Here is a 17937-nt window from a genome sequence, read left to right as displayed (position 1 = left end):
TTTATACTGAACAAAACTATAAACCCAACTTTTAAAGTGTTAGTCCCATGTTTCATGAGGTGAAATTAAATATCCCAGAAACTTTCCATATGCACAAAAAGTTTATTTCTCTCAAATGTTGTGCACACATTTCTTTACAACACTGTTAGTGAGCATTTATCCTTTGCCAAGATAATCCATCCACTTGACAGATATGACATATCAAGAAGCTGATTAAACAGCATAATCATTACACAGGTGCACCTTGTGCTGAGACAATAAAAGGCCACTCTAAAATGTGCAGTATGGCCACGCAACACAATGTCACAGATTTGTCAAGTTTTGAGGGAGCTTGCGTTTGGCATGCTGACTGCAGGAACTCTGTTGCCAGAGTATTGAATTTTCATTTCTCTACCATAAGACACCTCAAAAATAATTTTTGAGAATTTGGCAATATGTCCAACCAGCCTCGCAACAGCAGACCACGTGTATGGTGTCATGTGGGCGAGCGGTTTGCTGATGTCAACGTTGTGAACAGAGTGCCCCATGGAGGCAGTGTGGTTATGGTATGGGCAGGCATAAGCTACAGACAAAGAACACAATTGCATTTTAGCGATGGCAATTTAAATGCTCAGAGATACCGTGACGAGATCCTGAGGCCCATTGTCGTGCCATTCATCCACAGCCATCACCTCATGTTTCAGCATGATAATTTACAGCCCCCTATCGCCAGGATCTGTACACAATTCCTGGAAGATGAAAATGTCACAGTTCTTCTATGGCCTGCATACTCACCAGACATGTCACTAAATTGAGCATGTTTGGGATGCTCTGTATCGACATGTACGACAGCGTGTTCCAGTTCCCGGCAATATCCAGCAACTTCGCACAGCCATTGAAGAGAAGGACAACATTCCACAGGCCACAATCAACAGCCATCAACTTTATGCGAAGGAGATGCTGACTGGTTTTATGGTCCATGCACCAACAGATACATATCTGTATTCCCAGTCATGTGAAATCCATAGATTAGATCCTAAAGAATTGATATCAATTTACTGATTTCCTTCTATGAACTGTCACACAATAAAATCTTTGAAATTGTTGAATGTTGCGTTTATATTTTTGTTCAGGATAGAAAACACCACTGCTTAATTGACATACTCTCAATATGCTATCCTATTTATCACCTGTATGCCTCTCCTGTCAACTCATTACTGTCTGTCTGTCCTCACATCTATCCTGCAGGCTCCTGTCTGTTGGATTCTTAATGAGATGGCCTGGCCACTAGGTGGAGTGAGAGGTCAGCCATAAACCCATTCATTCAGAGGAGCTCATGGTGCTGCCTTCCATCCACCTGTCTGTCCACAGCCAGCCCACTTCACCAGCACCACTGTCAGGTGATGAATGGCCTGTTCAGCCCATGATGTATGACACAATACCCTCTGCCTCAGCCTATACATCAACTCATGTCCTGTGATGCAGGGAAAGCCTAACAGTGGGTTTTGACCAGAGGCCGTGCCTCCTCTTGACAACGCTTCGCTCCAAGGCTTCACTTTGATTTACATTTGCATAAAGTAGAGCATAGCATAACTTTTTCTACCACTCCACTAGCATGGTTCTTTCCGCTCACCTTCCCACAATACCCTGCACATTTATCCACGTGACTTTGTTGAAAACGAATGGGGGCTGAACTTCTCCTGCCAAATTTGTTTTTGGTGAAAACCTTCTTTAACTGCCTGTAATATCGCCCTGGAACTGTCTGGAACAGAATAGTACCCTCTGAATATAAAACGGGTCAATTTACACAGATGGGCTGACTTCCTTCTACTTGCCCCAACCCAAGGCAGGCTGGGAGCTCATCCTCTCCTCGATGCTGGAGGTCCTTAAGGAATGGTGGGAAGAAAGCTTTGATCTGCTAATTTTTCTCTCTCTCATCTGAATCTTTCAAGCAAAAGAAATATGCGTTTCTGCAAGGTTCCCCTTTGATATTCCTGTTTTTCCTCCCCTCCCTCTTGCTTTCAAGCTTCATCTGCCTACTCTCTCTCTCCATCTCTCTGCATCTCTCTCTTAAGCCTAACTCCATCCCTTGATTTTTCTTCTATTGACTCTTATTCCTCTATTTTCTCGAGTCTTTTCTCTTCCCTCACTACAGTGAAGCAGGGATTCTAAATAATTCACTTTGATGAACAGAGTTCTGGAGTGGGGAGGAAAGCACTGTTCACGATGGATAAGATTGAATAAGTCTCAAAACATGAGTCTACAAAACATTAAGAAAACCTGTTCTTTCCATGATATAGACTGACCAGGTGAATCCAGGTGAAAGCTATGATCCCTTATTGATGTCACTTGTTAAATCCACTTCCATCAGTGTAGATAAAGGGGAGGAGACAAGTTAAAGAAGGATTTTTAAGCCTTGCGACAATTGAGACATGGATTGTGTATGTGTTCCATTCAGAGGGTGACTGGGCAAGACAAAATATTTAAGTGCCTTTGAACAGTGTATGGTAGTAGGTGCCAGGCGTACCGGTTAGTGTCAAGAACTGCAACACTGCTGGATTTTTCACGCTCAACAGTTTCCCATGTGTATTAAGAATGGCCCACCACCCAAAGGACATCCAGCCAACTTGACACAATTGTGGGAAGCATTGGAGTCAACATGGGCCAGCATCCCTGTAGAACGCTCTTGACACCTTGTAGAGTCCATGCCCCGTCGAACGCAACTCAATATTAGGAAGGTATTCCTAATGTTTGGTATACTCAGTGTATAGGCATGTGTATGTGTGACTCTCCCTCGCAGGTGGTCATCTCATACTCTCACCTTATTGGTCAGCAAGGGCTTGATCTCAGTCAGCTGCACATCCTGTAGCTCATCCATCTTCCTGTCTGGTCACTCTACTCAAAACTGAGAGGAAGACAGAGAGAGAGAAGAAGACAATAAATGATCCTATGTAAGCCACACATAACATACTTTCAGAAATGAGAGCTACACAATTATAGCACATACTATCATACAAAGACTATTATTTGCGTATTCACACACACACACACACACACACACACACACACACACACACACACACACACACACACACACACAGAGAACATACCAGTGATCTGAGAGACTGCTGCGTCAATAAGTTGTTCAGATTCATGTCAGCTTCACGCTATTAGTTAATATGGGAGTGGTTAGTAACAACACATCAGGCTGATTGATCTATTTGTATTGGATGAGAGAAGTAGGCAATGTGTCGTGCTGTGGCTCTGGCCCACCTGGCCCTGTCATTCCTCCCCTGAGACCCTCATACACAGACCTGAGCTGTATCGCCGTGACACGCATGTGATGAGGATGAAGCTGAAGGGTTGAAGGATTGAAGGGCATTCTCCCTCTCTGTTTGCTCTGTGAAAGGTCATCCCAGCCTTACATAGCGTACACCTAAGGACCAGGCAGCAGTAAGGCAGGGGGGCAGGCAGGGGGGCAGGCAGGCAGGGACACCACACAAATCCCTCCTCATTTGTTTTCCCTTGGAGGAAAATAATTACACAGAGAGAGACTGAACGGTGTTCTGTTACCTGGCTCTCTGAGAGAAGATCATGTGACTGAGGGGATAACAGGGGATAGAATCTAAAGAGACAGGCCTAGGTCAATGCTTCTAACAACATGTATAATAAAATAAAACTTATCATATTGTAATTGTCTCTCACTTGCATTTATTAGTAAGTTAATACTCATATATTAACAAGCTCGACAATTCATTGAAAATCGCTCTAAAAAGTAACAGTACAAATACAGTGAAGGCTGGTCTACAATAGAAAAGGGCATGGCTATTGGACTGACAACAGCCAATGGGAGTTCCAGTACTATAAACACTTCCTGTGTCAGGGCCCACCTCTCTCTAACAACCTTGAGCTGAACATATAACCTACTGAGTAGGCTGGTGATGTGCTTGAATAGCCTGGAACTCAACCAACCAGAACAGCTCCACTCCACAGATGACATCATCCCAGTTTGAGTCAGAAGGAAACATTAGGTTGCTCTCAGACCTGCTATGGTGTCTCACCCGTGTGCATAACCTCCATCTGATGAGTGAAATATAATATAGCCCTGTGGCAAGACATTATTACCTTCCCGGAACAGACTGGACATACCATCAAAACCATAACCTATGCCTGCACATCAATCGTCAGAAGTAGTCAGTATGATGAAAATATGCCCAGCAATGCTGCTGACAAATACGGGTCAAAGGAACAAAATATTTAGACAAGGAGCGAGAAAAAATAAAAACAAATATCCTACATGCTTGAGCAGATTCAGCGTATTGGCTGTATCATTCCAACACTTCCTCGGGCTGACGCAGAAAGTGGGCCGGTAGCAAAGGCCAACTGCAATCGGGAAGGGTCAGGGTAGACTTATACCCAAATGACAGACAGACAGTTCCTAAAAGCTATCCTACAATATGAAGTTGAATTGTATTGTCCTGTATTGTATTGTATTGTATTGTACAGTACTGTACTGAATTGTAATTCATTGTACTATATTGTAGTGTATGATTGTATTGTACATTTCCTATGGCCCGACCCTGTTCCAACTATAATAACACCAGGTCTCCAACAGACTCACATTCCATTGTACGGTGTGTGCTGTGGTTGCCATAGAGACAAAGCCAGTGATGTTTATTCTAAGACAGGAGCGCCTTGGGACAAATGAGAGACAAAGAGACAAAGGGAACATATAGAGGTTGTAATGGGAGAAACAGATTGGGGCAGTGCAGGTCTGGGGAGAGACGCTGCATTATCTGGTTTTACCAATGATAACTTCTTCCGATCCAGTCATTCAGATACACATTATCCAGACAATGAGAGTTGAAGGAGAAAGCCCAGGCCAGGGTTTCCCAGACTCAGTCCTGCCCGTAGCACTACACAGCTGTTTAAAATAATCAAAGCTTAATGATGAGTTGGCTATTTGAATTAGCTGTGCAGTGTTAGGGCAAAAAACGAAACGTGCACCAAGGGGGGAACCCAGGACCGAGTTTGGGAAACTCTGGCCCAGAGGCCAGATGGATAGACAGGGAATGTGTTTGCTTTGCTGTGGGGGAACATATTTGACTGGGAATCCATTAGAGATGGTCACATTTGGTTAAATACATCTGACATCAGACGATGCTCAGAACATGCTATGTGCGTGGATGAATATATAGTATGGGGGAAGGGGAAATTCTGGAAACAGCTGACACAGTACAATGAGGTGCATACATGTGACCTAATTGTCTGGAAAGTCTGACTGGTGGTGCATTATGGATATTCTAAATACATTATGTCTCTTAACTGTCTTGTTTATGAAGACCAATACACACACGTATAAACACACATGCACACACACAGTTCCCCTGGTCAATTTAGCGCTCAGCAGGTTGCTCCTGTAGTGCCACTTACATCACGCTACACTGCACCACAGTGACTGAGAACCGAGCACTAGGAAAAACATCCCCGAAGATCATGTCTGAGGAAAACCACGAGTCACGAAAGTCACCACAGAATTAAACAGACAAAATAGTCCTATTTTAAAATGTCTGAATGTGTATTCTTCTGTTCCCAGTCTTCCATCCTGTGTGTGAAACTACACTGGGCCCCCTGACCTGGGCTGGAGAGGTGTTATTAGCTTTAGCGTAGTACTGATACACACACACACACAAGGGAGTCCTGTAGCCGCCTTGTCAGCAGCCGGTGCTGAATGATGGATTGAGAGGACACATTCACACTCCTCCCCCTGCCTCATCCTCCTGCCTCACCCCCCTCTCCATCCATCTATCTCCATCTCACCTTGGAGAGCAGTGCACTCTGGGAGAGGCTCCTATTATGGATTACAGTTTCCTAAGAGTCGTGATGCTGACCCTGAGGTAGCCCTCCTTAAATGGCAAATGTTGCTATGGTGACCTTATTTCTACCTACCAAGACGTCGCCATGGAAACGCTAGGCCTAGGGTAACCTATAGACGTTGGCATGGTGACCCTGATTTGACCTACCAAATGTCACCATGGTGGCTTGAGTTAACCTACCTGTATGTTGTCATGGTGACACTGATTTTACTTACCTTAATGTCACCTATGACAGGCTGATGGATCTGCTGTGAGAGCAGGGCCCTGACAACAAGCTGAAATAGAGGGACTGTCTGTGTTGTGTGGCTGTCCCTTTTATCTTTGGGTCAAATAACTTTGATGACACAGTCCCAATTAAAGAACAGAGGAACCTCTGTGTGGGGGAGATGCTTTGGGGTAAGTAGTCAGGCATACAGAAAAACACAAGGAAAACAGGGCAAGACAAATTCCTTAGTAGCTCCCGCCTCCCTCCCAGCCAACCAGTGAGAACAGATCCCAGTCCTGCTTTCCTTTATGTGACTCAGTGGTGCTGTTATGGCAACCATCTGAAAGGAACAACTAACTGGTCTGTGGAACATCTGAATAGAAACGTCTGCCCTGGCTGCTCCACATCGCTGCCCCCACCCCCTCAGACACACGGTTTACAGCGCTTAGTCTGTGTATAATCCGCCCCAGAGTATAATTCTGTGACTGTGTCGGGCTCAGTTCCAGATTATTCTTAGCACTCTAACCCAGGCCATTCGTTTGGTAAGAGAATTAGAGGGAAAATCTCTCCATTTGACATTTTTCCCTTTCACTTCCTGTCAGGGGATTAACAACACAACTATAGTGTTAGTCTTACGTTCTGATCCAATCCCTCTGCTCTGTTCTGATCCAATCCCTCTGCTCTGTTCTGATCCAATCCCTCTGCTCTGTTCTGATCCAATTCCTCCGCTCTGTTCCGTTCTGATCTAATCCCTCTGCTCTGTTCTGGCCGGAGGGGGAGAGACAAGTCGGACAGACAGAGCAACAGAACTGGGAGAAGATTCTCTCTCTCCCTCCCTCCCTACCATCACCCCAGGAGATTCCTGTGAAGCAGGAGCACCCAGGCTTGAGAGGCTGCAAGCTCCTAGTGCTCCAGCCTTAATTACTCTACTCCTTTCCCAGTCTGTTCTCCTGGGGCCCAACTCTCTCTTGTTACTGCACTGAGGCCTATTGATACAAGCAAACTAAACCTCTCCTTTGTCATAGTGCACACGCAACCTCCCAACACAGGGTCGGTTCAAAAACCATAGACTTCAACTGAAGAGCACTCACACACACACCTTTGCCAAAGTATTCAATCTAGAATCAACACACACATCATTCACACATTTAGAATTCACAATTCTTATTCACAAGCAGTGTGTGTAGTAGCATAACCATGTGTTCATTCAGGTGAACGCAGGGAATTATTGAGGTGACCATTTAAATGGACTTCCCTGGATCGTTGAAGGATTAGCAGCCAAATCCATTAATCCAAATACATAATCCATTAATATAATTAACTCATAATCATATTGAAAAACACAACCACAATCTCACACACAGATTTCATTTCCTGGCCCTCCTATAAGCATTACTCAAAAGACTGGCAATAATTCCCTGGTTCTATACAGACAGTTGATGAATGTTAAGAGCCACCCCTCCACCCTCCCCCCCTCTCTCTCTCCCTATCTGGTACTAGATTAGGGCTTTGATAGGGAGATCGTAAAGGGGCGGAGGGACATGACCTTGTGGAGTCTCCTCCTTCTTACTCAATATCAGTATCTGTCTATCTATCTTATCTCTCTGCCTCTCATTTCAAATCAAATCTAATCAAATTGTATTTATCACATGCGCTGAATACAACAGGTGAAGACCCTACAGTGAAATTCTTACTTACAAGCCCTTAACCAACAATGCGGTTTTAAGAAAAATTCAAAAAAAAATAAAGAAATATAAAAGTCGCAAATAATTAAAGAGCAGCAGTAAAATAACAATAGCGAAGCTATATACAGGTGGTACTTATTTTCCACCATAATTTGCAAATAAATTCATTAAAAATCCTACAATGTGATTTTCTGGATTTTTTTTTCTAATTTTGTCTGTCATATTTGAAGTGAACCTATGATGAAAATGACAGGCCTCTCTCATATTTTTAAGTAGGAGAACTTGCACAATTGGTGGCTGACTAAATAAATACTTTTTTGCCCCACTGTATTTGTTGAAAAAAAGGAGGAAAATAAATGTACAACTGAAATGTGTCTCCTGCATTTAACCCAACCCTACTGAATCAGAAAGGTGCGGCAGGCTGCCTTAAATCGACATCTACATCATCAGTGCCCGGGGAACAGTGGGTTAACTGTTGGAGCGGTAGGTAGCCTAGTGATTAGAGCGTTGGACTAGTAACTGAAAGGTTGCAAGATCAAATCCCTGAGCTGACAAGGTAAAAATCTGTTGTTCTGCCCCTGAACAAGGCAGAACAAGGCAGTTAAACCCACTGTTCCTATGATGTCATTGTAAATAATAATTTGTTCTTAACTGACTTGCCTAGTTAAATAAAGGTAAAATAAAACAACTGCCTTGCTCAGGGGCAGAATGACAGACTGATAGCTTGGGATTCGATCCAGCAACCTTTCGATCCGGTAATCACTAGGCTACCTGCCGCCAAGAAGGTGGGGCTCATCCCACGGCCTTGTGGAAAGAAATTGTGTTCTTTGCCAATTCTCTTTGTTACAGTCTCTCTTTTCATAGTACATCACCCAGTTTTGTGTCAGAGGAAACCCTGCTCCACAGTCACTGGTGTGTGAGTGTGTGTGTGTCTCTGTGTGTGTGTGTGTGAGAGAGAGGCTCAGATCATTATCAGAGCCCTTACTGGCACACAGCAGTCACTGATCTGAGAGGGGAAGCCCCTCTAAACTCAGGACTGTCACATCCACAAACAAACAAACACATAACCACACACATTCAAGTGCACGCGCACACACACACACACACACACACACACACCAGTGTAACATGCTGTCAAGTCTCTCTCTTTCAGCACATCTACTACTACTCTCATTACTCTCAGAGGGCTTTTAATGCATTGCATTATTCCCTGCAGGGGGCACTTTATCTGCCAATGGTCTTGTGAGATTAAAAAAGGCATTTCCCATATTGATTTAAGACCTCATATCTGTAGGCATCAGGGCAATTCCACAGTAACAGAGTGACACTGAGACTCAAACCAATGATTGCAAAGTTAAGCATAAGTACTATTTTTAACAATTTCCACTGAAAATGATAATAAAACACATTTACTTGAAGAACAGTGCAGATGCAACGTTTGGTAACAGAATGACAGTTTGGGCTTTTTGTTTGTTTAGTCCAAAACAAACAAACAAACAAACAAACACACACACACACACACACACACACACACACACACACACACAGCCTCAAAGGAATTGTGTCCTGCTCCAAGAAGTACATTGATTCCCAGAACGTATTATGACCTAAATCATTATTTCTCCAAAATTCGGAGAAAAACTGGATGCTAGATTTACTATAAATAAAGCAAAAAACCTGCAGTGTATTTTGTGCCACTAAAACTAACAAACGGGATAACTCAATTTAAACATTAAGTCCAACAGGGAAGCATATGTATAAACCATAAACAAGGCATCATCGTGACATGATGGTCTGTCTATGAGAGCTGATTGTTTGAGTAAGTTTCCCATGTTTCCAGTGTGTAGCCTACATCCTCAGCCTCTCCGACTCAGCAAGCTCTATTTTGGGATTCATGTATAAGTCATGTGGTGTTCTGAGCACTACACTCCATGCACTTTTTGGGCGATGTGATTTGACTGTTCGAAGCGCTTGTGTCTATTGCTCTCCCTCTCTTTGAGGACACAAAAAGCAATGATACATCAAGGAGGGGTTGATTATACAGCATGAAGATTGCACTGAACCACTGACTCAACACTAGCAGTGAAAAATGCAATACGTGTATGTTCACACCACATTATGTTATATCCACAGATTGAAAAAGAACACTGGTTAACTTCTACCTATTCAAAATAGTCTGTTTTCTACCAGCTAAAAAATGGTGAGGTGTCTCTAACATTCCAAAGTAAGATTAATTAGAGAATGGACACTCTGCCCTCCTATTCTGACAATAGCAACTTGTATGCATTATCGCTACGACCCAACACGGCCCTCACAAAAGGCATAGGAGCAACTCAAAAAAACATACTACTGAGCGGAATGACAATAGATGGATGACTACTAAATCTACTGCAAGCTATAAGATGGGCCTGGTCGCTACCAGCGCTACTCCTGCTAAAAATAGGCTGATGGTTCTCAGTGCTGCTAATAGAGTACCTGCCTGCCTCTGCCTGTTGGCTCCACTCCACTCAGCTCTGCTTGCTGGCTGCCCTGCCCGGGAGCTGGTGGGGACTGTCTGTAGGGGATTCCTAGCACTGCTTACTCGTGCAGATAGGAGTGGAGAAGTGGAGTGGATAGGCCGGGCAGAGGACAGGGTAAAGAGAGATAGAGGTAAAAAGAGGGGTAGAGAGAGAGGTACTGTAGAGAGAGAAAGAGCAGCTGAGTCAGGGGTTCACACCAGAGTTGAGTCACAGTGACAGTGAGCCTAACTCCAGATAACAGGTATACAGGGCTCTAATGTGTCTACACTACAGGACATAACACTGGCCCAGAGACGGATGACAGAACCCCAAGGCCATCGGTACATGTTAGTGTGACAACAGCAAGGTTCACACTCAGAGATAACCAAGACACTGCCACACACACAAAAACCTAGGTCGTTTTCTTTATTTAACACCAGTTTCTGAAAGTATCTATGTGGATGGCAGGTAGGTAGGTTGGTTCTAGGTCAGTCTGTAGAACTGTATGGACCTGTTGGTCTAACCAAGCAAGGCTTTCTCCTGATAGAGCCATCACACACAGCCATGGCTGGCTGTCACTGAAACAGATCAGGACAACCTAATCTCCCAGAGAGAGACAGAGGTGGACCCTCTCAGAAAACCACTGGCACCATCTCTCCTCTCCCGGTCGCCAGGGAGGATGGCTGTGTCCTTGACAACCACAGGGGGCTGTCGACCCCTCTACGCAGCACTGCTGGTGAAGGCATGATGACCTTTTCATGAACATTTACATAAAACCGCTCATCAGACCAACCCAAACAGCTTAGCAACCACAGTAGGGCTCAACAGTGTAAAAACTGCCCTTAGTATTATGGAATAAGAGCCCGAAAGCTGACCATTCAGATAGGCTAGATGGATAGGGATAACGTATAGATAAATAAAGACAAAGTACAGGAACTAAAAAAATACAGTGAGATAAGAATGCAAGCTCTGAATCAGATTCCTGCATTCTGCAGCACAGATATATCCTGTACACTACAAACACAGATCTATCCTGTACACTACAAACACAGATATATCCTGTACACTACAAACATGGATCTATCCTGTACATTACACACACATATCTATCCTGTACACTATACACACATATCTATCCTGTACACTACAAACACAGATACAGTGGGGAGAACAAGTATTTGATAACCTGCAAAATCGGCAGTGTTTCCTACTTACAAAGCATATAGAGGTCTGTAACTGTTATCATAGGTACACTTCAACTGTGAGAGACGGAATCTAAAACAAAAATCCAGAAAATCACATTGTATGATTTTAAGTATTAATTTGCATATCATGTACACTACAAACACAGATCTATCCTGTACACTACACACACAGATCTATCCTGTACACTACAAACACAGATATACAGTGGGGCAAAAAAGTAGAAGTTACAGGTGTGAGAGAGCCAGAAATCTTGCTTGTTTGTAGGTGACCAAATACTTATTGTCCACCATAATTTGCAAATAAATTCATTAAAAATCCTACAATGTGATTTTCTGTAGAAAAAAATTCTAATTTTGTCTGTCATAGTTGAAGTGTGCCTATGATGAAAATTACAAGTGTACCTATGATGAAAATTACAGACCTCTCATCTTTTTAAGAGGGAGAACTTGCACAATTGGTGGCTGACTAAATACTTGTTTGCCCCACTGTATCCTGTAAACTACAAACACGGATCTTGTCACGATCGTTATAATGAATGTCGGACCAAGGCGCAGCGTAGATAGAGATCCACATGTTTAATTGAAATGAAACTCACAAAAACAAAGAGCAAAACGAAATGTGAAGTCAAACATAGACATACAATAACCTAGATAACCCACCCTGGTCACACCCTGACTAAACCAACATAGAGAATAAAAGGCTCTCTATGGTCAGGGCGTGACAGTACCCCCCCCCCCAAAGGTGTGGAACCTGACTCAATAGGGAGGATCCGGGTGGGCATCTAACGTCCGGTGCGGGGCAAATTATCCATTCCGCTCGCGGATATGGAGCCGGGTAGAACGCCGTGCCTGGACTGGGCATCGGCACAGAGAAGGACTCCTGCCATGGAGCTGGACTGGACGCCGTGCTCGGACTGGGCATCGGTTCAGAGGAAGGGTCTCCATGGAGCGGGACTGGACAGCGTGCCTGGACATCGGTGCAGAGGAAGGCCCCTCCCATGGAACGGGACTGGACGCTGTGCCTGGACTGGGCATCGGCGCAGAGGAAGGCTCCTGCCATGGAGCGGGACTGGACGCTGTGCCTGGACTGGGCACCAATGCAGAAGAAGACTGTGGCCTTGGAGCTGAACTGGACGCCGTGCTCACACTGGGCATCGGCGCAGGGCAAGGCTCCGGCCATGGAGCTGGAGGTTCCAGACTGTTGACCGTCGTTGGAGATTCCAGACCGTGGACCGTCGTTGGAGGTTCTGGACTGTGAAACGTCGCAGGAAGCCTGGTGCGTGGGGCCGGCACTGGTGGTACCGGGCTGGTGACACGCACCTCAGGGCGAGCGCGAGGAGCAGGCACAGGACGTACTGGACTGGGGACACGCACTGGAGGCCTGATGCGTGGGGCCGGTACAGGTGGCACCGGACTAGTGACACGCACTTCAGGGCGAGTGAAGGACAGCACAGGGTATCCATAGGTCCCGCTTGGAATCACTCCATCTTCCTGGATCAACGAGCCAGCCACCTGCGCTCACTCTCTCCCTTTTCTCTCCCGCCCTCACCACCGGACTGGTTCCACATGTTTAATTGAAATGAAACTCGCAAAAACAATAAAGAGCAAAAACAAAAGGTGAAGTCATGGAGTGCTCACAGGCCACTACACACAAACAATATCCCACAAAACACAGTGGGGAAAATGGCTGCCTAAATATGATCCCCAATCAGAGACAACGATAAACAGCTGCCTCTGATTGGGAACCAAACCAGGCAAACATAGACATACAATAACCTAGAAAACCCACCCTAGTCACACCCCGAACCAAACCAACATAGAGAATAAAAGGCTCTCTATGGTCAGGGCGTGACAGATCTATCCTGTACACTACAAACACAGATATATCCTGTACACTACACACACAGATCTATCCTGTACACTACAAACACAGATACATCCTGTACACTACAAACACGGATCTATCCTGTACACTACACACACAGATCTATCCTGTACACTACAAGCACAGATATATCCTGTACACTACACACACCGATCTATCCTGAACACTACACACACATATCTCTTTTGTACACTACAAAAACAGATATATCCTGTACACTACACACACCGATCTATCCTGTACACTATACACACATATCTCTTTTGTACACTACAAACACAGATATATCCTGTACACTACACACACCGATCTATCCTGTACACTACAAGCACAGATATATCCTGTACACTACACACACCAATCTATCCTGAACACTACACACACATATCTCTTTTGTACACTACAAAAACAGATATATCCTGTACACTACACACACCGATCTATCCTGTACACTATACACACATATCTCTTTTGTACACTACAAAAACAGATATATCCTGTACACTACACACACCGATCTATCCTGTACACTATACGCACGTATCTCTTCTGTACACTACAAACACTCCACAAACAGCAGGGTCACGACTCACCAGGGAGCCGCACGATTAAACACAGGCCCAATCTCCCTGAGTGCTATTCACTCAGTAAATGAGTGTTTGATGTTTGTTTGTCATGTTCCTCTCGCTCTCCATTTAACTACACTCACAGAAACACAGCCCTTGGAGGGATTCAATTTGCTTCACTGCAATTACAACTGGTAGGGTATTTCATTTTCTGGACCTGATAAAATCCTTCTACTCTTTACCTTATCTGAGACATTCCATCGTTTGACTCCCTCCTCTGAAGGCTGAGTGTGTAGTGGTTATCACAGGAGGCTGCTGAGGGGAGGACAGCTCATAATAATGGCTGGAATGGAGCGAATGAAATGGCATCAAACACCTGGAAACCATGTGTTTGATGTATTTAAAACCATTCCGCTCCATCTATTACCACGAGCCCGTCCTCCCCAATTAAGGTGCCACCAACCTCCTGTGGTGGTTACTAATGCATGGGAGGAGCCTGACCACAAGCATTGACCTGTCTGTGAAATGTTTTGTGGAACAGAGCACAGACCAGCAAAGCCCTCACAAGAGGTGCTTTAGCTACAGAACATTAGAAACATCAGAAATCTATAACCAAAGGTAAACACAGCAGAACTGCAGTCTTTCCATTAACAGAAGACAAAGAACGAATAGTAAACATCCATTAATTACTGTCCAGTCCATAGGCCTTTGAGTTTGCAAGAAAGGCATTTCACTGTACTTGTGCATGTGACATTAAAACCTGAATCGATCAGAGTTTTTAAGTTCAGTCACTGGACACTCTCACAGCAACTTAAAGCTTGTTGAGAATATCCAACTGTGTAGAGATAGCCGGATGTCGACTGAGTAAGTCTCTGTGGTAATGTTACTAGACTACATTTCTGTCTCCAGAGCCGATGTTTCTTTTTACTGCAGCAGAGATGTGTGTGTGTCCCAGGCAGCAGTGAAGGACAGCACAGGGTATCCAGAGGTGTGTGTGTGTCTCAGGCAGCAGTGAAGGACAGCACAGGGTATCCAGAGGTGTGTATGTGTGTGTGTGTCCCAGGCAGCAGTGAAGGACAGCACAGGGTACCCAGAGGTGTGTGTGTGTCTCAGGCAGCAGTGAAGGACATCACAGGGTATCCAGAGGTGTGTGTGTGTCCCAGGCAGCAGTGAAGGACAGCACAGGGTATCCAGAGGTCCAGCTTGGAATCACTCCATCTTCCTGGATCAACAAGCCAGCCACCTGCGCTCATTCCCTTTTCTCTCTCTCTCTCCTTCCCTCCCTCCCTCCCTCACCACCTGCTGCTGCTGCTGATGCTGATAAAGAACAGAGAGAGACAGCTCCCAAAGGTCTGATCCAAGAGATTAGCATTACCGACAAATGTGAGGAAAGGATACCACAGGAGCTTCATATGACCACGAGGAGACTGTACAGGGGCTTAGAGAGGTTTACAATGTCCAGCACAGACTATACACACCAATCACCTCGGTATTGTGTGTTAGGAGATATAGACTAGGTAGGCCTATGTACTTAGTGTTATTACAATGTAACAAGACTGACCATATAAGTATAGCATAGCCCCAGGTTGTGAAAATTAGATATATAGGCACTGCCACAGGACAGGATCCTGTGCATCAGCTCTTTCCTCTGATAGTTCCACTTAGCAGATAACCTGCTGCGCAAAGCAGGTACCGCTACAGACTGCTGGGACTTGCAAAGCTTGAATTACATGCACACTGTTCGTCTACAGAAACTAGAGACACATCACTGCTTTAGGGGGAAATAGGTGAATTTGAATGAATGTGTCAAACAAACACAACACATTTAGATAAGGGTATATAGATACAGTAGCACATAACTATACTGACCAGAGAGTGAGAAAACAACTACAATCAGTGAAGTTGTCTGATACTCTAGGCCAGGGGCTTCACTACTAGAAAACTCACTATCAGAAATGTTAACAGCCTGAGAGTAAGACATGGATGTGTTCCTGGAGGTGTGAAAACGTCAAGACGTTGAAGACGCATGACTCCTCTCGTTGCCATGGTTTACAGGGCTTTGTTTTGCCCTCTAGCCATGACAGACAGACAGACAAGCTGAGGTGATTGTTAGGTTCAATCTGACTGGCTGACAGCCAGCACAGCTTAATTAAATATTTCATCTCCCCTGTGGCCAGTATTCCCTGACATTCATCTTTCTAACTCCGTTAAAAGTCTCACGTCTCTCCATCACCAAACTCCTCACTTATGGGAATGGGGTAGTCAGGAATCTCCTTTGTGTGTGTGTATACCTGTGGTGTTTACCTGTACACCATGGTTTCAGGTGTAGTATATGTAGGAGAAATGTCCAATACATTGGTCTCCTTCTAAACAACTTCTCAGCATGGACAATGGCTAATCAACAACTTGTAAACACTACAACCAGTTAGGCATGACTTTTTACAGTGATAATTAACCATGATGGACTGCAGTTCCCTCCCAATTGAATAGAAGGCTATTATGATAACACTGTCCAAAGTATACTTTTGGTCAATCTTTCAGTCACATACTAAAGCCTCGTAAGACCATAATAAACTCACAAAAAGCATGTAGTGGTATTTGAATGGGAGCACTGTTGTGAATGACAACTGGAAACTATGTCACTGTTTGTTGTGTAAACTCTGCCCTGCTTTGGTAATGATATGGCATTGTTGAGATCATTCAATAAGGGAGGACTCCCTCCCAAAAACTAAATTCAAACACCTGCGTTGAGGTCACACCTGAATCCAATGACCTACACCAGAGTGACCTTCACCAGGTGACTGCTGACAATGTCATGTAGTGCCAGAAGAATGATAAGTAATATCTCCACGCCACCAGTTGCCAACTACAGCATGGACTTGCCAAGTCATGTCTGTTTCATTCAGCACTAACATACATTAATTTATTGAGCACGAAGCAAGCAACCATATAATTCCGTAAACTATGCATGCTTTGTAACGTGGATATTATAATGAAAGGTTCCAGACACGAGGGTCGAACAGGCACCAAGTTGTAGATCGAGGATGGTGAAACAGTAACATAAATATTCAGCAACAGTAACCTTCCTAACCGTTCGATGTTGAATTTGAGTCATTATAGATATGGGCCAATGATACGGTATTAAGTAACAAACCTGTGACTCATGAAAAATAAGTTACTCATTCAACAGGAAATATCCTAAAAATGGGAATCGCGGATTGATACAATTGTGATGTTTGACTACTCATAGAAATAACCTAGGCCTACAATAGAACTGCCTGGAAAATGGATATGGAATATCATATCAAAATTAAACCGCGAGCTGGTGGGTTATCGACACCAATGGCCACATCTGCATTTGGCACAACAGCCTATTAGAAAATTCTGTCTCGATCGACACTTACCGTTTGGGTTGAAGACGTATCCGTTCGATCCGCGTCAAATCCTCCAGGATAGATTTATGTTTAAATACCGGTGTTTAAACCGCACCTTCTCTTTGCCTAATTCCTTTCCTATTCCAACTAGTATTACTATTTCGATGTCACTCTTTCAAGGCGGAACTACACATTGCGTCCTAGACATTAGGGAGGACAAGAGAAACGAACGAAGCAGCCAATACGAGGCGGCAGTACAAATTAAATTCGAACGCCCCCAAGAGGTTAACTGAGAAGATGTCCAAATACTGTGTATATACAGTACACAATTTTTTTTCTTATTTTCTTTTAGATGGGGCCCATCATTCCCATCAATGTGTTGACCCATTTCTCGGAGATTATGCGCTTAGAATTCACATGGAGTTTATATTTTCAAGCCTCAACTGATTGTATAAGCATACAAACAGGATGTGCTGCTGTAACATGTTACAAACTTATTTTGATCTAAATCGCCAGCTTGTTTTCTTGTTGTATTTCCAGACCAGCTGTTTAAATGTAGGGCTCAGTAGGACTGTTTACTGAAAGTGCTCATGCCATGGAGACAACCGACATTAATTATTATTATATATTGGGGGGGGGGGGGGGCTGAATTGTGTTGTAAAAT

The 17937-nt window shown here is 44.2% G+C and overlaps 1 protein-coding gene across 2 annotated transcripts in view; it reads right to left on the bottom strand.

Annotated features, from left to right (window-relative positions):
• LOC139371252 (protein NDRG3-like) overlaps positions 1-17551 on the bottom strand; it is a 49800-nt gene extending 32249 nt beyond the window's left edge. The window contains exons 1-2 of one of the 2 annotated variants that reach the window (XM_071111505.1): positions 17304-17551; positions 2801-2884 (exon numbers count right to left, since the gene is read on the bottom strand). In XM_071111505.1, the coding sequence (XP_070967606.1) occupies positions 2801-2857 (57 nt within the window). In that variant the 5' untranslated portion in view covers positions 2858-2884; positions 17304-17551. The remainder of the gene's footprint in view (positions 1-2800; positions 2885-17303) is intronic. The other variant, XM_071111504.1, reaches the window with a different exon arrangement.
• Between the last annotated feature and the right edge of the window lie 386 nt (positions 17552-17937).

This window comes from Oncorhynchus clarkii, chromosome 17 (genome assembly GCF_045791955.1).
Source record: "Oncorhynchus clarkii lewisi isolate Uvic-CL-2024 chromosome 17, UVic_Ocla_1.0, whole genome shotgun sequence".
Classification (NCBI taxonomy): Eukaryota; Metazoa; Chordata; class Actinopteri; order Salmoniformes; family Salmonidae; genus Oncorhynchus; species Oncorhynchus clarkii.
Note: the sequence above shows the minus strand (reverse complement) of the source record. Positions and strands in the feature narration are given on the sequence as shown.